Genomic DNA, 21,842 nt, shown 5'->3' with positions numbered 1-21,842 from the left:
GCTGTCGAACCCTATCCTGGGTGTGTCCGATACGCTCTTGGCCGGTTTTTGTATAATGTGTTACCTAGCTACCTACATATATGCAAAACAGAACAATGTGATTTACGAAACAATTAGGCCATCATCCTCCTTCTTGTTACCACTTTTAACGAAGCCTTATCAAAGTCCCATTTTCCTTCTGTTTGGAAAACAGCGGAAGTGATCGGCAACCACAAACCTGGTAAACCTCGTGCCAATCTCCAGTTACAGACCTATCAGCCTCCTAAGTTTCCTGGGGTAGCTCTATGAACGTGTATTACTCGTTTCATTGTGGCTCCAAAAGAGCCACAAAGAATTAGCACTCGCCGACGAGACCAGACGACCCAGTCCCCAAACTACAAATTAACTGGAAGCGGTTGTACCGACTGTCGCCGAGCACTTCCTCCACTGTCACCGCGACGCTGTTACAGTGGAAACACCATCAGTCAATTCACCAATCAATCAATCAATATTTACCTATTGTTAAAAATAAAGTTGTGTTAAATACTTGTGATGTATACATATCATTTAGCAATATTGTAAATCTGTTTAAAAAAAATATATATACCTCGTTGAGTTTCTTGCCGGATTCTTCTCAGCAGAGGTTTTTCCGAACCGGTGGTAGATTTTTTTTGACATTCATAAGTGCTTGTTATAGCCTAAATTGAATAAAGATATTTTGACTTTGACTTTGACTTTGACTTTGACTTTGACTTTGACTTTGATTCGTCGAACCTAGGTCTATCCACTGTAGTTGTAGTTACAATGATGGGTTGTAATATTCAGCTACGTCGCACCCGTTTGGACTAATAGCTGGGCGATATTCCAGCGTTTGGACCGTCTCATATTTCTGGACATTTTTTTATTACAAAATGGCCGAATATTCTGATATACAGATTTTAGTTATCTGGTAGAAATACGGAACTCTTAAAAATAATCGTAAACGACATGAAAATCTACAGCAAATTCGTAAAAAATGTGATCAAAAAAATGTGGCGGTTGAAACGCTCTAATAATCGCCCAGCTTATAATTTAGGCCTCGATCTATAGCTATCAGGAATTCGTGCCGAACGGACGCATTTATTTCGTTAGTTGAATATCGAGTCGTTGACAATTTCATAAATCCGTGCTTTAAAAAGGAAACTGTTTACGGAACTAGTAAATACTTTCACGGAAAACACGTAAACAAAAATAATAATTAAAAAAATTCAAAAACCCGCCTTGAAAAATGAACTGAAGAGATGGAAACAAGACAAAAAAATTAGAAATATCAAAAGCTACCAGAATTGAATAAAAGAAATCGATACAAGACCAAACACAAAAGGTTAACTTAGAACATGTCCATGATAGTCCTTGAAAATTTAATGCAATGATATATGAAATGCAGGCGGAGGCATACATTTGTTACCTATCACTCAATCTCATGCCTCAATATAATTCAGACGATTTTATAATTGCAATTTTTGGTCTTGTTTTGATCTTTTCAGTTCATTTTTGCAGGCGGGTTTTGATTTATTTATTTATTATTTTTGGTTTATATATGTATTACCTACACAATTTATTTAGCCTTTTGACAACTTAATACAATACAATGAATCTTTATTATACAACACAACAATAATTCAACCACACTGCAGCGACGGCCGTCCCAGGAAAGCAACTTGTGACCAGCGCCACTGTAATGTGGTAAAAACGGCGTGGTAATTTTTACCAATAATTGTCGCGTTTAATCCCACTTTGGATAACTTTGCGTGAAAATCGCATAAGTTTCAAAACAATGAGTTTTTTTTTAATACTGTTGTGACGCACACCCTGAACAAGTTTTGAATTATTCAGCATCCTTCGAGAAGTGCGTTGTGACCGATTTGCTGCGTTTATACTTTTCCAAGGCGATCTGCAGCTACGCTTAGGTGTGGCATGAAACTTATAGTACAACTAAGTAGCTAATGTCTGCGGGTCCGCCACATAAAAAAAAACGAAAAAAAAACCATAATTAATCTTTGTCCTACTTTTCTTTCCTAAGATGTTCATAATAAGAACTTAGTAAATTAATCAACCAAAAAGTTAAGGGTTCTCCATCATTTCGCCGAATTTCATGTTCCATAGTGTATCTTTTTCTAATATTTTCACATATAATTTTCATTTATAAAATAGTTTACTTTATTTTTGAAACAATATATTCATTGGAATTGATATTAAACTAAACTAATCTAACCTACTACATCATAATACGTTGAACAAACTTTACAGAAAACAAAGACCCTTATTACCTATTAAAGTAACTATTATTTTTTCAACAATGTGAAATTTTCGTTTTAGTGCATGTAAATTGTAAACAAATACCTAGTAAGTTATGAAAAATGAAAATGAAAGTAAAAATATTTTATTAGCCAATTTTAAAGTACATTACGTAAGAATTTACATAGCTAATTAACCTTAAGGTAGGAACTAAATTAATTAAATAATTAATATTATTATAATAAACATGCTTTATATTTTCCCGTTTTAATAAAAAAAAGCATGATAAGTACACGTGAAAATATAATACTGTTAATTATTTGTAAGATTTCTAAATAAATGTTTTATTGTATAATGTATGTTGTTGTAATGTTTTAAGTGCTACTGATACTGCTCATCTAGCGATTGAACTCGATTGCCGTTGGTAGGGAACCGAACCCGCGATATCGGAGTCATCCCGTCAATTCACAGCTATTGTTGCTTCTGAAAACACCCAAAGGCCATAAAATGCGGAAATCATAATCCATTCCGCTCGAAGATTGCGTAACGTGATATCGCTAGGACAGCGGAACAAGGCACGCCAGCAGCTCCGGGACTCATTGGCCAATTAGCGACAAATGCAATAAAAACCGGTCAAGTGCGAGTCGGATTCGCGCACGAAAGTTAAAACGGCATAAAAAAATTTGTTTGTTGAATGGGAGCCCCTTAAATAATTATTTTATTTTAATTTAATTATTTACTTTAAAATGATCATACAAATAAAGATTCTGTGAATATTTCAAGCGTCTATCTGTTGCCGTTATTAATATTAAGCAAAAAATTACAAAACAATCTCGTTTGCTGTATGTATGGAAGCCCCCCGTAAATATTTATTTTATTCTGTTTTTAGTATTTCTTGTTATAGCGACCACGCGATTGCTACCACCATCTTACTCGCTAATCCTGCCGTGAAGCAGCAGTGCTTGCACTGTTGTGTTTCGACGTGGAGAGTAGGTTGGTAACGCATCTGCAATCCCCTGGTGTTACAGGTGTCTATGGGCGGTGGTGATCTCTTACCATCAAGAGACCCACTTGCTCGTTTTCCATCCAGTAGAATTAAAAAAACAGTAATACATAATCTGTGAAAATTTAAAGTGTCTAACTATTACGACTCAAGAGACGGACAGACAGCGGAGTCTCAGTAATAGGGTTCCGTTGGCACCCTTTGAGTACGGAGACCTACAAAACTAGCCAAGTGCAAGTCGGATTCGCGCATCGATCTAATTTATAGGTACTTGGGCATTTTCGTGTACAGACGTTCCTTTATTCATTTTTTTCACTTTTAGAAAGAATATGGCTTCTCCTACTCCGAATCAAGAGCACAATCGATTCCGATAGTTTAAAAAAATGTCCCCAAAAAAAATGGCAGTCTTATTACGTTTTTTTCATACACTTAGTATGGGCGTAACAAAACGACTCATAAAAAATTGTATGAAAAAAATGGGGACATTTATTTAAACTCTCGGAATCGATTGTGCTCTTGATTCTGAGTAGGAAAAGACATATTTTTTCTAAAAGTGAAAAAAATAAATAAAGGGAGAGGGACATGATGTACCCGAAAATGCCCACTTACCATCATCATCATATCAGCAGTAGGACATTTACTATTGGTCAATTGTAGGCCTCCCCCATAGACCTCCACTTGCTGCGGTTGGAAACTGCGGCTTTAAAATATAGAAAAATGTAGATACAATATAAACGTCTGTACGTGTGAAGCCACCATACCAATTTAACTTTTTATTCAATTTTATTTTTATTCTTTTTTTAAACAACATAAAATATGATTACAAACTGTCTTCACATTATCGTAATTCCTGAAAATCGTTAAACATTTTACTTTTTGTTTTTACCAATTTTATTAAAAAAGGATAATATCATCCACGTAAACGATACATGCGGCATAAACGTTCAGGACACCGAAGCACGAAAAAGAAACACAGAATGTGTCCAGAATGTGTTGTTTGTGTGCCACGTGATATTGGCCTGCTACATTTTGCGCCGTTGTGCAAAAGCTGTAGAAATTCGACAAAATTTAAGTCGACGGGGCATTTAAGGGGAGTCGACGGAGACGGTTAATTCACCCCATAAGGGTCGGTTGGCGCCGAAAATCCTGCCGTAGACAAAATTCCGAGTACGACGACGCCTGAACCCGTTTGACGACCGCTTACGCTCGTTAAGTATTTTCTTTGACACACTTTTGAAATCATTAGTATGATTTCGGAAGTGGGTTTATTAAATAAAATCGCTCGTTCAATCCACAACAAGTAGCTTTCTCAGAGATGAAACGAATAACCACGTTGTTTGTAGACAGTGAAATGCACCAGAATGCTGACTCGATTTTGCAAGTATTAATGCAGGTAGTTTTTTTTTAAAATACTGATGAACGTTAAATAAAAAATACAATTAAAAAGACCTTAAACCGGATAATAATTTAAATGCAAAACTAGAGTACACTAATGAATAAACTAAAGTTTTTTTTTCATGTCAATTTAAAATATCAAATTTTAATTTATTTTATTTAACCACAAACTGCTCAGGATTTTGAGAGCTATTGTTTCATTCGAGCTTTAGTTTTTTAAGACATACTTTAATGCGTTGCCTATTTTCTATGGACCTTAAAAGTTACTCAAATCTCATCACAAATAGATCCGAAGTTATCCCGAAAAATCTCAATTGACCTTGGCTCGTTGACAAAAGCGCGCCTAATATTGTTATCTCCGGCACGTCGTCTCAGCTATGTCATGAAATTCATGATTCCTTGATTCCTCCTTATAAAACACCGCATTCGGTTCCCGTTCAATCTCCACCGGAGCGTAGAGAAATACGGCCGCGTAACCCATAATGTATACCGTCCCCGAAAAAAAAGGAAAACAGGTAGGTATTACAAGGCTACGTATTACGTACGTGATGCCGCGGAGGCAGAAAAATCGATTAACTTAAGTTGCGAGTCAGCAATATTGTAAGGATAAATTGTAACTACGTTCATCTTAATTTCGGGATTTCGCCCGAGTCAAATTCCTTTCCATACGAGTAGTTCTCATAGATGCCATATCTAAAGCGCTCTGTTCACTGTGTAGTTAACTGAGAATTGAATTGTTACTCGAACAACAGCGTGCTCATTTTCAACTTTATGTAGGATGTAGGTATAGGTCAAGCAATAGCTGCTATCAGTTTTGGTATTTTATTTCATTAAAACATTTATCAATCTTGTATGACGTAATTTCAAAATATCTTTATTCAATTTAGGCTTATAACAAGCTATTATGAATGTCTAAAAAAATCTACCACCGGTTCGGAAAACCCTCTGTTGAGAATAATCCGGCAAGAAACTCAACGAGGTAAGTATATATTTTTTAAACAGATTAACAATATTAATAAAAGATATCTATACATCACAAGTATTTAACACAACTTTATTTTTAACACAGTAGGTAAAGTGATGAAGTACCAAAAGTACGTACTAAAAAAACCAACGCAGCGAATCAACCAATTACTTTAGTTACACAAAAATTTGTAGTTGTATGTGGGCCGATAGCAATTTTTCCTGGAACACTACCATGATTCTTCATAATCTATTAACCGCAATAATAATAATTCAACTTTATTAATCCAGCGCCAGACCCGATAAAAGCAAAAACCGCACAACGAAACTTGTACGAAATTTATTATTTTGTTGTTAAACTTATTTTTGTTAATTAATAGGTCCTCTTTAATTTTACACGCTGTGGCTAATCTCGAGCTAAGTATGCATAAATATGCATTTTGACATTTGAATTCTAATTTCGATGTAGACTTACAGATGTTGTGATATAGTTTTCCATCGTTTTATCGGAAAAAATCGTATTTGGGTGAAGACCAAAAAGTTGCACACCTTAACGCAGGTACCTAGTTATTTTTTTCCATTGTGACACGAAAATTATTCACACATGTATGATGAATTTTCGTGTCATACTTAAAAAAGTTAATAGTAATCCTAACTACCTACGTTTTGGTGTACAACTTTTTGGACTTCACCTACTTAGCGTACTCTCTAAATTAGCTTCATTATCTATCCATCGTACAGCTGTATAAGAGTAGGTGTTTTTATTTTGACATTTGGCACTAAATAATAAAGTTCTATGAACGCACATGAAAATATCACTCATTCAAAACAATAATAACTTCGTAAAAAATTACTTCGAGTACAAAATTTATCATGAGATCACGCTTAAGTGTCAAAAGTCACCCCGACAACCTGACATGGCGGCATGACTTGTAGACTGAAACATATCGCGTTGGTAACGTTACGACGCCGCTCATGGTAGGGCCTCCTGGCGACAGATCCATCAACCCGTCGACAGGTCATTTGTTGCGTGTGTTTTCACACTTGATAAATCGCTGGACTTGTCCACATTTTGCTAGATTTATATCCACGTCCAATTGTTTTACACATTATCAGTAGATCGCTGTCTAGTTGGTTTAGTCGCGACTTGCTGTATTCAATAGATACTACGCACGTAGTAATATCATCGACGTTTGAATCGATTGATGACATGACAACAACCGAACGTTTCTTGACGCTAAAATTTGAGATTATACTTTATTATTAGCGCCATCTTTCTTAGAATTTACGGTTACGGCAAGAAATTAACCACAAAATTCATGTAACATAGTTTGTAATTCCGTTCAATCGGTTGGTGTGAAAAAAAAACCTAGATGAATACACCGCATAACATAATCTATTACGACACGTGTATAAGACAAGTTCATTTAATAGTAAAATTACATAAAATTTAGTCAAATTAATTTACGTGAGTAAAAGCCAAAATCTTTATATACGAGTATACACCCTTACAGATATTAAACTATTTGCGGTCCTATACTGCGGTAGAAATGAATAGTCGGATCCCCGCGTATATAATGTTTTTGCATAACGCTCTTCAAACTAAACATTTCCATGGCACGCTGCGAGAAAAACCAAAATGATTTACATAAGCTGTAGTGGTATTGACAATATATGCATCAAGTACGAGTATATATGTATATAGTCACTGTTAAATAACGCGTGAACAACGTTTCTAGAGCACGCGACGCGACGCGCCAATATAGATCCAATTGAATTTTTTTCACGGGTTTTATGATTTAGAAGAGAAACTTCACATATTTACATGAAAAGAGCGATACCAGTAAGTGGCAGTTCTCACAGGGCACGCAGAAAATTATTTATGGACTCCTTTATTGCTAAACTTCATTCGTTGCTGCGGTCGCTTTTATTCCTTCGACGGGAAAAAGTTGTGAGATTTTATTGCCGGTGTGAGATAGGACACGTTATTGCAGTAAGTTTTAATGGTAGCGGGAATTAAAATAGAATTTTTGTGGTCAGCGAAGTGGTCTGCCCGGATATGTTCGCGACCTGCCGCTCCGCGCGCTTTATGGCGGGCTATTTTTAGCATCCTTTACCTCAGGCGAGCTATTTAACAACGCAAACCTGGGCTACTTTGCAACATAGCAACTGCGTTCGCATTGATATGCGTAGAAGGAATTTATCAGCCACGTTTTAATGGTTCGCCTTGAATGCACGACTAGAATGTAAATGTCGTTGAAAGATCAGCACAGCATCATTTCGTGCTTGTTGGTTGCAGAACTCGATCCGGCATAACCTGTCGCTGCATAACCGGTTCATGCGGGTGCAGAATGAGGGGACGGGCAAGTCGTCCTGGTGGATGATCAACCCGGACGCGAAGCCCGGCAAGTCGGTGAGGAGACGCGCCGCCTCCATGGAAACCTCCAAGTTTGAGAAGAGAAGAGGAAGGGTAAAGAAGAAGGTAGGTAACAATTCAGGGCTATTGAAGGTCAGAGAGCATAGGCTGTTATGTTACCGAACCAGTTATTGCCGAGCCATATACATTCTCTATCAATCATGCAAGATAGTGGCCAATGGTCGGTCAGTTTTAATTCTGGCTAAATAGCACCCAGTGACCTTCTGCGTACAAGCGGACAAGGTCAGGTCTGGGACCAGTGCTCAGTACTGCTCAGTGCGTTTTTGCCCCTTTTCTTCACACTGTATTAAGGAAATGTCATTTGATTTAAAATGTGATCATCTAGTTTGAAGAACAAAGCATACATACACCTAAAAGTGAAAATAATTACGGTGACCATATTCATTATCTATGCAAAAGCCCAAAAAAATTTAACACCCAAAAATCAGAAAGCGTTTAACTTAAAATTATCACTTCTCTGTCGAAATCTTATTTACCTAAGTTAAAATTAAGGAATTTTACCTTTGCTTATTAATTATTTTTAACCTGTCCTCTCCCAGGGGCACAAATTTGTGCCCAAATTCCTTTGATCCTGTTATCCTGGGAGATGACAGATTAACATGTTTTTTTTACATGATACATAATTATTGACGTTATGAAATTTAATAATTTGGAGTTATAATCTTTCGTAACGTTACATAAGTAAAGTTTTTCAGTGAACGCTGGAAAAAAATCACTGTGTATTATATAATCATAATTATAATTCTGTCCAGAAAGCTCATACATAGCTGCATACAAATATTTAATAAAATTGCATTGGTAACCACTACGTCATAATTCATCATTATTTAATGTAATAATTAAAACGTGCGTTTTCAGGCTGAGACATCAAAAAACGGCGCAACAGCAGATGCTACTCCGAGTCCCAGTAGTTCGGTGTCAGAAAGTCTCGACATATTCCCAGAATCGCCCATGCACAGGTACGTAAGATTCAATAAATACATGTTTATTTTCTATTAAAAGTAAATTAGCAGCAGGCTTGCTATAGAAATGCAGGTAGCAACTATTAGACTAAGTTGGAATATGTTAAAAGTCAGTTAACACTCATAGATATGACGGGAACAGTCGTGGCGCAGCGCCAATAAAAGGGTACCGGCACTTTAATACCATAGTTGTGATACTAATTTGACAGAAACGTATAACAATTTACCTATACGGCCATTGTTGCAGCAACCTCTGCCAAAATCTCTATACAGCGCCATATTTTATTGATCGGCATTCGGTTCAAAATATTGAAATTTTATTACTATAATACAAAGTGAGGCACGCATGAAACATACACTTTATAGTAAAACCATCGGCATAAAGCTGCGTTGACCAAGCCAATAAAACTGAGTTATAGCAACTCTGCTACTTTATGATAAAAGGTTTTAAATCATTCACAACCATTAGATGATGAGTTATGTGGACGTTGGATCTCGTCATTTTGCCAATATTTAACCTTTTTATTGCCGAATATCGGATAGCTGGAATAATCTACAGTTATTTTTGACGATCTTTGTTCCACTGTGCGCGGCAACTGGCCCATAGCACATTTCTTACGGCGTTATATTGTCATCAGCGATAGCAATAATCATATTTCTGCGCTGACCATTGAATCCTTTACGATGATCGCTTCATTTAGCATTACGATTTTTATTTATATGTTAGAGGGTCTCGATTTAGGCATTAGATTTGCATGCTTTTCCTTCTACTAGATCGTCTTTAGAGATAGTTGACCTAGCTTTAAGATTTGTTTCTGCTGAACATTTTGATTATTTGCTAGCTTTGGATAATGTCGCCATGTGTTGGTGGTTCTTTGGTGGGATTATTCAAGGTGTTGTCTTATACTTATCATTTTGTTGACGCTTTTTTTGCTTGCGCGTATAGCAACAATTTCCAGTTGTCGCCGGACTTCCGGCAGAGGGCGTCGTCCAACGCGTCGTCGTGCGGTCGGCTGTCTCCAATCCCGTCCCTGATACCCTCGGAGCCCGACTGGGGCGACTACACCCCAGCGGGGGACTTCGCGTCGACCAGCGATTTCTCCCAGGACTTCGCACAAGCTGAACAATTAGCCGGGTCCCTCGCAGACTCGATGAAACTCCAGGGAGCCGATCCATTCCTAAACACGTAAGCCTTAACGCTAAATTCTAAAGACAAAACACTCTAAAACAGTCGAGTGTCGCCCAAAATTAAAGTAAAATATAACCCGACCGTTCCGTGACTGTGATGTCTTTAGTTTGAGCAGTAGGTACGCTTGAGCGAGAACAGATTTTATTTTTATTTGCCGACTTTATTATATTGATGTTGCTTGCCTGTTATAAGCGAGTTTAAAAATCTGTTCTTGTTGTTGTGTGGTTATTGGAGCTTAACGCTAGTTTCGCCATAATTCCAAGTAGATCTTAGTTTGTTTGGCCTTAATTAAACATCTGCCTAACAGATATTAGCGTATACTTAGGTACCTATCTATTTAAGAACTTTATGATAATTATCCCTGTTTTTTCACAAGACAGTTCCCAATTTGTATAATGTAACTTATTAGGTAACTGTAGCTTCAATACGAGGATAAGAATCCGAGTTATATAAAATAGCGCCCTGATGATCTCATGCTGAAAATGAATAAATGTAGATTTAGTAGTTAACCTGGTATAAGCTTGACAGTTTTCAATATTTTGACATCATTAAGCCGAGCTTATCACCAAATCGAGATTAAATTTTTCCACCAAGTGGCCCTAACTCATTACATTATACAACCAATTTTTTTTTCTCTCTCTAATAGAATGCCATAAATTATCAGCGAGTAACATAGACAATATATTTTATCCTGAAAACGTGTTAAGGTCCCACCGTACGCGGACGAAGTTGCGAGCAACAGCAACAGCTAGTGTGTAAACAAGGTGCACAAGGTTTTTTTCTTAGGAAACTCTCGCGAGTTAAAAATCTTCTATTTGATTAACAATAGATTTTAATATAAGTAGTTATGAGTTATCACTATAACAGTTACAATATATTGAAATCCTGAATTTCGCCTATCTCTCGCTGCATGGCTATACAGTCTCTGAGCGAAAAAAAAAACCGGCCTTGAGATCGCCAGAGCCCGCCTAATTTACCCGACACGTCGCGAACAAATTGTCATACGTACATCCAACATCCAGGTACGTCCCCACGACGTCTTCGTCGTCGGGGGGCTATCGCTACGGCTCGTACGGCACGTGCCCGCAGCACCTCCACGGGGGCTGCAGCTGTGCGTCGCTGTTCACGCACCCGGCGCACCCGGCGCACCCGACGCACCCGCACCAGCATGCGTTGGACCACTACGTCAGACCGCCGCCGTCCGCTGATCCAGCTGACATTATGCAGACAGGTTAACTATATTTTATTAAAACGAAAATTGGAATCAAGAAAAAATACATACCTACCTACCGACATATCGACGTACCTACAGCTTCGGCTCTATCAACTATTACTTCGCACAAAATAAACTCGTAAATGTTTTCTTTCACTGACTCCGGCAGGGTGTAGCGTGAATCAATCTTTAAATTTTATCAACATGGGATCTTATAATTTTCTGATGAATTTTCGCGAAGAAATCGGTTTATTATATTTTTAAATGCTTTAGTTTAATGCCGTCGTTTTATTACTTAGATTCCTCAGACCATTTTCTTAGCATAACATTGCATCAAAAATAGGAAATTTGACATAGGTATCTAATTTTTTCACGGAAAGTGAACAGATAAAAGTTTAGTTTAAACGCATTGTGTAATAGTTACTACGAACTAAAATGACAAATCATAGCTCACATTTTTTGAAACCGCTATTTGAATTTCCTTTTGGCCACAAGTTATCTGTTCATATCTGCTTTCCCAGAAAACAGCCAGACGCAGATGGTGACCACATCAGACGTGGCGCTCATGAACGGCGGGATGATGGTGCAGACAGGGGCCATGGGCCCCACCACAGTGATGGGACAAATCATGGGCGCACTCAACACTGGGCTCGTTGAGGACCTCAATATTGAAACCCTTGAGCACGGGTTTGATTGCAACGTAGACGAGGTAAGAATGTTGGCCACACGCCGTCTTACACGTCTTGGTTGTCTTTATCTTATCGGGTCGTAGTTATCGGGTCAGTAAGAAAAGCGTGCTCTAATCGATCCTATACTTTATAATATTTATATACAGGCTAAACTTTCCATAATTTCTGTGAATTTTGAAGAGGCTCATAAATGGAATTCCGATTGTTACGGCATAAAATAATTTTACGTCAAAGATGTAACTGTTGCCACAGAATAAGTAACAGTATAACTGTCACTAAGAAAATTATTTTACGTTGTACTCCCCAATTAAGATTGGTTTTTTGGAATCTTTTTTTGTATTTTTTATGTCAATTCCAAATTTTTGTTACTTTTATAACTTTTTGTGTTTTTGTAATTTTTTGTTGTTTTTTTTATTTGCACGGAATGCCGAGGACCTGGGTTCGATTCCCAGCGCTGGTCTTATTTTTCTGGTTCTTCTGTGCATCTAATTTCAGTTTGTATTTTCGATGTTGTACTCCCCTTCTATTTAAAAGACATTATTTCACAATTTTACAAATTTCTCATATAGCTCTCACTGTATTTTTTTTCTAATTAGGTTATAAAACACGAGCTTAGTATGGACGGGTCGTTGGACTTCAACTTCGCGCAGCAGCACAGTGCGATGGCTGCCGAAGCAGAGAGCCAGTTCGCTGCGCCCGCGCCGCCCGTCCCGACCACCCTCTCGGGGGGCGGTGCCCCCCGCACCCCCTACTCAGCCACCCCCTCCTGGGTCCACTGAAACCTACCCCGCAACACACGGACTAGTTACCTACTTACCAGAGGTTGTTATCGCCCAAAACGTTAATTTCCTATTGTAAATAAGAATTGACGCGAATTTTATTTAAGTTCAACTTTTTTTGTTACTTCGGCATTATAAGTACCTACCTATAGTCAAGATTTTTGTTCTATTGTCATGTTAACTAATGATAGATTTTTATTGTTTAGTGTTCTAAGTGGTTCGTTACCGCTCGTTGTTGAAGTGTCAATTGTATTAGAGGTACCTAGTAGGCTTTAGTGATAAGCTAGGTGGAAGCTTGTGATATAGATAGGGTATTATAATCCGGGTAGTTTTTTGGACCAGGAGGGGCGTAGGTTCGGTCCTGTGTTGCGGATACCGACGCAAATCAGAGGTAAATATAAAGTTTAATTCAATTTAAAGATTTTACCTTCAAAACTTTTCCGCGATCATTGTTACAAAAGTCCTGTAACTTTTCGATGTAGCCTTTCATCTCAGTTAAAAATAAGAACAAAGAATTGGAAACAGCAAAATATTAGCGAGTGTTTAACAATACTGGTGGCAATAAATCTTTGGAATATCAGCGATAATCTAGCGAAGTTTCCCAGTTGAGTGTCCAATAAGTTGGTCCGGTCGGTATCGCTCCCGGCTACTTTTGCAGTTGCATGGTTGGCGCACAGCGCGACCTTGCTTCCTTCCTTAAACTAAGTGTCATCTTTTGCTATGGAATATTATTATTTATTAATAAGCCACGCTTATATATTAACAAGGCAAGCATACAACTGAATGAAGGAAATCTAAAATATGTAATTAAACCTTTAGGTACGTAATTAAATGCAGAATCAGGTTTGAAAAATGAATTTTAATATTTTGCAAACAAAAACATCTGAACTAGAACAACTAAATTCAAATTGAAATAATTTCTATTTGTCCAACATAGGTAAATTACAATTAGTATTCTAAAAGAAAATCTTATTTAAAAAAAAAACAACCAATCAATTAATACAATATACCTAATGCAATCCAGTATGTTGCATTAATTGTCTGAGTCTAGTGGTAGTTTTCTATTCTAATAAAATCTACTGTAAGTATGTTGTTTATTCACTAGTATTAGGTAGGTACATGATATGTTTGTTTTTCACGTCCCGACGTCATTATAAGATAGGTATTGCGTCAGCGTATTCGGTGTAAGCCCTCCCTAGTGCTATTGTTTCGTGAAAACATAGTAATAGCTCGACCTCGTTCAGCTATTTAGGGACTACACGCGCCAGTTTACTTATTATTTTAGTTTCGTGCCCAACCATTCACGGGCTTATCGTAAGATGTAAAGCAACCCAAATACGATCAATTTGAAGAGCTAAAAATTTTACTGCTAAATTGTTTAAAAAATTATTCCCCTGGAGCACTTTGCATGCCATATCTGACAGATAAGGGTCTCGACGGAGATAAAGGAAACGCGTAAAACCGAAAATCTTCGCGCGTCGACGAATATTTTATTTTCAGGAATTCTTTTGAAGCCAATGAGCCGAGAACGTCGGTGCCAGAATTGGCAGGACCTTAAAATCTGATGGCAAGATCTCCTCATTCGGCTTTACGACTTTAGGTATTACAAAAGATAAGTACGTCACTCACATTCGCGTGTCTTTGTACGCGGATTATGAGACGTGATATGTGCTTTATTTATGAAAAGATATAGTAAGAAAAAATTGTACGCAAGGCATCAGCAGTGTTACTAGCGTGTGATATTGTCTTGTGAATAATTTCGTGGCTCGTTTCTAGGTTTTTTATGGAAGGTTAAAAAAGGATGTTTCTTTTGGCGCGAATGAACTAATCTGTCGGTATTTAACTATATATTTGAATAAAAATCGGTATATTCCGCGTCATGAGTGCCGTTTTATTTACAAAAACCTTAATAAGTAGATTGTTAATTCATACTAAATATTGAATATCAAACAACACAACGTCAAAAAGAATATTTAAATTATTATAAAATTAAAATAAGTAGGTAACCTACCTATTACGTTAAAAAAATATTTGGTAAATTTTGGAGCACGGAAATAGTCTGAAATCAAAGTTAATATTTATTAATATTATTAGGTATAAATAATTTTACATTCATAATGAATATTAAAAATATAAATAATATTACTTCACCTTATCCCATTTTTACATTAAAGTCAAAGTCAAAATATCTTTATTCAATTTAGGCTATAACAACAAGCACTTATCAATGTCAAAAAAATCTACCACCCGTTCGGAAAAACCTCTGTTGAGAAGAATCCGGCAAAAAACTCAACGAGGTATATTTTTTTAAACATTTACAATATTATTAAGTGATATGTATACATCACAACTTAATTTTTAACACAGTAGGTTCGCTATTTGAAGGGATCGCTAATGCGGATTGGAATTATTTCCAAATATCCCTGTCTATGATATAATCATTAACTTTATAATACATCTGGGCAAAAAGAAAATTAGTGCAGAAAACACCTACACAATGAAATTCCGTTCATTCTTGTGAATTCACAATATTTATAATTAGATTGTGATTGAACGCGGTCCACGAGTCCGTGATTCAATTTCACCAATGAACGGTCCTATTTGCGCGCTAATGAGGGCTCCCGGTAATTAATCATATCATTCTTATTCACTCGTTCATTCATTCATTCATTTTTAACTTGGGGCGGTTCGAGACCGATCGACAAATAATGGAATCTCACGAAAAAATGCCAGAACATGACGCTAGATTACACCCGCTCGGTAATGACTTGTTTTTTAGGGTTAAAAGAATGTCTTCAGCAGGCGGAGAGGTTGCGGTGCTATTTTCTTATTAATTTAAAAATTCTAGACACTTGTGCCCGAAAGTTAATGGGGAAGAATGAATCGCTTGTTCTTTTTTGTAGTGAAACGTGATTTAGCCGTTCATTAACAGGCAATTACGCTTTTTGTTTCGCTCAGACACGTTTAGGAAATGCTGAATATCCAAAGTTATTATAAAATAACAAGGCATTTTAAACAGCATAGATTTAAACTGAAACTGTTATTTAAATTGATTTTTTGTTTCAAAAATTATTTGATAATTTATGCTATGCATTCTTTATTTAAAAAATTCTAATGAAAAATGAGTTTCAAAAGCCCCACACACCCCACGTAAAAAATCAAAGAGCATTCGAATGCCGGGTCTCAGTCCACGCCAGATTCTATTAGTGCTTGATTTTTATAAAGCGCCCCTCAGGGAGGGTTGTTTAAATTTCAAAGTTATCCTGTATTCCGTCATTCGTGCCACGTAATTACCGGTCGCACCTTAACACACGATTTCTCGGCACTTGTTAAAAGTTTTCAATTGCGTTAACGCCCTCCTTACGCGGAATTTATTCATTATTCCCTCCCCGCCCTTATTCTTTCTTAATAAAAAGCGCTTTTGCTCTTTTTCATTCCGCGAGGGGACAGCGAATGAGTATTTTAAATATTTGCCGCATGGCCTCTCTGATGAGTGATGAATTAAACATTTATTACTGAATTTTTATAGCGGTGTTAAGAGATTTTTTTGTCTAAGTTGAAGAACGTTTACCTATTAAATTATGAGTTCTTTTCAGTCCGAATTAAAGAGGCCGCAAATTTTAGTGCTTGTTACTTGGAGACAAACTTTTATATATATTAAATTTGTTTCGAGGAGTTCTTTGATTTATTTTATTACATTACGCTGTCAACTTTTTTTTATTCAAATATAACCTGCATTTAAAATAATCAAGAGCTGCGGTGTTATTGCAAACGTTACGCATTAAATTAAAAAAAAAACTGATAAAGTAAATTAAAAACTTCAGGAAATCAATTTTTGCGTGATATCCGATATTTGGAATTCATTCTAAATCCCGTTGGAAGTCATTAAAGCAACTGCACAGAAGAGGGCCTTATTAAAAATACGCTAAACAAAATCTAATTTTATAAAGTTAGTGTAACGCTGTCAATTTTAAAAGTTGCTCAATTTTTGCCTTCAATATAAGTCGGTCGGATGAGCGCGGCATAACCAATAAGTCGCCTCTTTATTGTTTGAAGACTTGCCCACAGTTTGATCAGTTATTTAAATGAGCCCCGACATGGTTATTGCTGTCAATTTTATACAATATTTTACTTAAGTATTACGTGCCTTGGATGTTCCTTGCAGGGTCCTTGGGTTTTTATCTCAAAGGAAATTGCGTTTCCATGACACTTGAACGCTTCCCGGAAAAATGTGGCTGCGATTTGAATAAATTTCCATGTTCACGTGTCGATAATGAAATATGTATTCAATGTTCTTAGTTACGTCGGTGCACCGTTATTTTAAACCTACGATGATTCTCCTGTCTGTATAAGGTCTTGGTTTCCAACCAAATATAGAAAGTTACAAAACAAAAACAGAAAAAGAATTGAATTTAACCGTGAAATCTAATTTAATCTTGACAGGTCCATTTATTTTGACTTAAACACAGCTTTTTATTTTTATGTAAAAATTCATTGTTTAAATAAATAAATATCTGCTAAAGTAAGTTTTAGCCTTATCCAGACATTTGTCATATAACATCATTAAGTATATTTAATTATTACAGTTCTCCATATTCAAATTGTGTGTGTTCTAAAATTAATCTGAAATAAATATTTCTGGTGAAAACCAGTTAGCGTGACCGAACATCCTGTAATTGTGTTACAAGATTTTTTAATTAAAGGTAAACGAATGTTTTCATACTTCGATCGATGTTCAAAGTGTACATACCGCGTTCAATGTCTACATTTGAGTCAAAAATTAATGAATGTTTATACGAATATTCAGCCAAATTAACCCATATGCTTATATATTCCATTTTGATTTGAAAATACCTTATAAATACTTAATATGTTGTTAAACCTAACAGTAACACTGGTTTTTTAAAGAACATAGTTTTATTTGCTTTCCTTGCGTAACATTGCATTGCATCCCTCCCTGCTAACTTTAGTTACCTACCAATATTTTTAGAGCTAATAGTACTCGTTTCTAGTAGTAGATTTAAGTATGAGAGTTTAAGATATTTAAAAGTTTATGTTAATTTTTGGAGATAAATAGAAAATCAACTTTGCTGCGTAAAAGCACCCTGTTAATGAGTTAATTATTAGTTAGTGATTAAAACTTCTTTGATTATCTTGATTGTAACAAGTAACCGGCCACTTCACTTAGATAAATAAATGTCAAAGTCACATAATGCCTACTAATAGTTTTCCCGCCAATCGTTGACTTTTTTGACAAACGACGGGTTCACTTGACAGAAAGTGTTAAATATCTTGTCACGCAGATGCACAGGCTGATTCTGTTTGTGCGGAATGACAATTTATTTATTTTGTTTAGGAAATTAAAACAAAAATATCGTATGAAAAGTTTTCTTAAATTATATTTATTAAAGTTAATTGTTTTTGTCTAATTTAACATCCCTTAAAATATTGGTACTTAATTTGTTAGCACCTTGTATATATATCTGCAATTAAAATTAATGAAATGAATTTCCATTACTAAGCACAATCTTCGTTATTTAACGCAATATCTATTCGTACTTAGTATACGGCAGTCGACAAACCAAACTGCCTTTCCTGTCACAAAGATTTCTTAAAAAAATTCTTACAATGTTCACGACAGCGGAAACCCAAGCTCCCCCTAACCCTAAAACTATCAAAATTTATTCGGCAACTCATTTCTTCCACGACATGAAACCGAAAATTCCCTTACAAAATGCCGTCGAAGTTTTAAGGGGTGTATTATAATTATGTTGTCCGCTTAGCATTCTCCGTCCGCGACCACCAAATTGGATTATGTACGTGTTATCTGAAGGGAGCTAACGTTTTTATGATTTTACTGCGGGATTCAGAACGAGACGCTTATAAGGGGAAAATTACGTAAGATTAGTTCGGAGTTTGAAGTTGGCCGTTGGGCTTTACAGTTTTTGTTACGATGAGTTTGCGGTAAGAAATAGTGTTAATCTTATACTGGCATACTATAAGTACTCTGTTTCTACGGCAGGCGAAAAAATGTTCTATGCAAGCTTTCGCATGTATCTCTCAATGTTCTTCAAAAACATGATACACCAAGTTTTATTGCCTTGAGTGACCACTAAATGTTAAAAAGTGCGTCGGACAATAGTTACCTATTTGTGTCACAAGGGAGCAAAATGGTCTATTTACGGCGAGAGCGTACATTGAATCCAGAATGTAGCGAAGGATTCTACAATAGAATCCTGAGCGTAGCGGGGAAGTGTTAACGCCCAAGATAAAATAATTTTGCTCCCGAGTGGCTCATACAACTTTTCACAACGAGCATTAAGAAACTTGAAAAAAAAACTAAATATAATTAAAAAAGAACCAGCATAGAAAATGGCGTGGCTTTACAATTATCAACTTCAAAAAATGGCATTTGCAATAAAACACTTAGAAAAGCCTTGAACAAAAAAGTTGCACTTTGCTCCCTCTCGATACGGAGGAAAAGTTACTATTCTGAAGGAGAGGTGTGAAAAATATATACCTACTTCAATGTTCGTTTTTTCGCCTGCCGTAGAAACAGAATAGAGTATAGATGTAGTGAATAAAGTTTTTACACAGAGCAAATAAAAATAAATCTTACGACAAAGTCATTAAGACATCACAAAACTGTTTTCACTTTAACTATATATTATACACTCGAAACAAAAGATTTTCTTTTTATTTTGCATTTGAATATTCAGCAAAAGCGAAAAAAGCAGACAAGTCCCGAGCGACATTAACATTCTGGTGACGCTGTATTAGCTTTCATTGATCTCATTGATGTAATAATAATACATAATCCTATTTAAGCCCATCCTTTTTAAGTATTGATCAATTGCAGCAATCAATCTAGATTGTGATTTCAAGTGTGTTAGATAATAACTACACGTCTACACGAGTCGAGAGACCAGGAGCGCATAAAACGTAAGCGGTCTCTACTAAGTCCCTACACCTGACAGAGGTCGTGATCATCGTTGAGGATCATTAGTGAACCTTCGTGGCAATTTTCTTGTGTTGGTGTCCCCTTGTTTTCTACGCCGCAGAGCGAGTCCGGAGCTTCGAAGTTTGTATTTGGCAGTAGAGAGCGCTGCTGCCCTCTCTCACATCAGGAATTTTATAGTCGTATGCCAGGTTTTGGTTAACGTTTCTGACGCTCGCGATCGCAATCAAATGACAGATTTCGCATACAAAAACTGTCATTCGATTGCGATCGCGAGCGTCAGAAACGTCAGGCAATACGGCCTCTGTCATACAAAAACGCTGCCATTATTGCTGCTATCGCTATCACCATGGCTGAGCTGGCAACCATTTGGGCTCTATTAAATTAGGTATTTCTTGTGTAACTGGCACCTTCTGGATTTTACTTTTTATTTCCGAACTAAGCCTTTTTCCCTTCCTTCTAATCATCATCATCATCAGCCTACAGCAGTCCACTGCTGGACGTAGGCCTCTTCCATGGCGCGCCACAACACTCTGTCTTCAGCCCCCAACCAGCCTGCAGTTCCTTCTAATATTTAAATAAATTCAAAAGTTTGCATAGTTACTTATGGAGGTATATTTTGTTGTTTAATAACATATTATACTTGCTTTATCCCCCGACTTCGCTTCCGTGGATGAATAAAAAATTGGCTAGCTCTCTATCCTATGGAATTTTAGAAAATTCTTCGCTAAATTAAAAAGTCTCTCTAGTTCCAATGAATTGTTTGTCAGTCAGTCGAACAGTCAGGTTACTCCGTTACAGGTGGTATCGGTGGTTGTTCAACGGTACAGTCCTCTTCAGACCTATTGAGCGACTTAGGTAGGTAAGGTACCTAAGGTAATTTAAATATGTGACCATGAGAATATTGTCTCGCTGACTCACACCTTTAAGTTTTTGCGAATGTATGTACGAAATTACATTTGCAATCTGTATACGAGTATATGCAGAATCAGTCCAATGGTGTGTGTGAAGTTCTCCATTCACTCTAAATCTATGTAGAAACAACAGCTCAAGATAAGATATCTCATTCTACGAGATGACCTGTTTCCAGCAGCAAAACATTCATAGGCTGCGATGAACATGTTAAATCAGTCGTTTGGAATACAAAAAAATTGTGAGTTTCAAAACTTTGTAAAAAAATAACGAAGTCTTTTGACAGAATACACAAAAAAGTCTGTCCGGGTTCCAAAATTCCCAAAATGGTTATACATTGATAATTTAGGGCGACACTATAATGTTTCTAATGCTCGTTCCAAGTGACGGGGCGTTCAAAACCCACAAATCAGTATGAGAATTTTGAGGCTTAAATTTGGACACAACTCCCAAAACTGCCTGGCCAGGTTTCAAAACTCCCAAAACTTTGGCTTTAGCCATTTAGGTCGTAAGGATGTTCCTAGTGCTTCTTGCCACGTGGCGGGGCGTTGGGCGTGCCGTCCCGCCTCCCGCAACAGGTGCCTCCCTTATTTACGAAACAAAGGAGTTAGCACAGGGTTTATGTAAAAAGTTGGCTGCAACCTTCGTGGATGCTAAAGTTGGAAACTTAGTATTTTACCAGTAATTACTAGAGAACAGTTAACGCTTACATACTTGTGCTTGTAAAAAAATGGTAACAGCTCTTCTGAGCATTTAGAATGATATCTATCACAAATCCCAGTACTGTTATAGTCGCTATAACTCTCACCTATATACAAGTTTGTGATTGTGTGAGTGCATGCGTGTGTGTCCTGTAAAAACGGCTGGACTGATAAGGATTAATTTGTTATAAAAAATAGCTGGATCTCTGGAATATAACACATCGGTATAATATATTTATTACAATTTAATCAAAGTCAAAGTCAAAATATCTTTATTCAATTTAGGCTATAACAAGCACTTATGAATGTCTAGAAAAAATCTACCACCGATTCGGAAAAACCTCTGTTAGAAGAATACGGCAAGAAACTCAACGAGGCATATTTT

At 36.6% G+C, this 21,842-nt stretch overlaps 1 protein-coding gene across 1 annotated transcript in view; it reads left to right on the top strand.

Moving 5' to 3' along the window:
- Nucleotides 1-21,842, top strand: part of foxo (forkhead box, sub-group O) — a 129,612-nt gene that overhangs the window by 97,160 nt on the left and 10,610 nt on the right. Inside the window, exons 3-8 of the mRNA XM_074086917.1 lie at nucleotides 7,917-8,099; nucleotides 8,913-9,013; nucleotides 9,963-10,202; nucleotides 11,228-11,436; nucleotides 11,940-12,127; nucleotides 12,704-13,277. Of these exons, the coding sequence (XP_073943018.1) occupies nucleotides 7,917-8,099; nucleotides 8,913-9,013; nucleotides 9,963-10,202; nucleotides 11,228-11,436; nucleotides 11,940-12,127; nucleotides 12,704-12,886 (1,104 nt within the window). The 3' untranslated portion in view covers nucleotides 12,887-13,277. The remainder of the gene's footprint in view (nucleotides 1-7,916; nucleotides 8,100-8,912; nucleotides 9,014-9,962; nucleotides 10,203-11,227; nucleotides 11,437-11,939; nucleotides 12,128-12,703; nucleotides 13,278-21,842) is intronic.

Source organism: Choristoneura fumiferana, chromosome 4, assembly GCF_025370935.1.
Source record: "Choristoneura fumiferana chromosome 4, NRCan_CFum_1, whole genome shotgun sequence".
In the NCBI taxonomy this organism is placed as follows: Eukaryota; Metazoa; Arthropoda; class Insecta; order Lepidoptera; family Tortricidae; genus Choristoneura; species Choristoneura fumiferana.
This window is presented reverse-complemented; position numbering and strand designations above follow the sequence as displayed.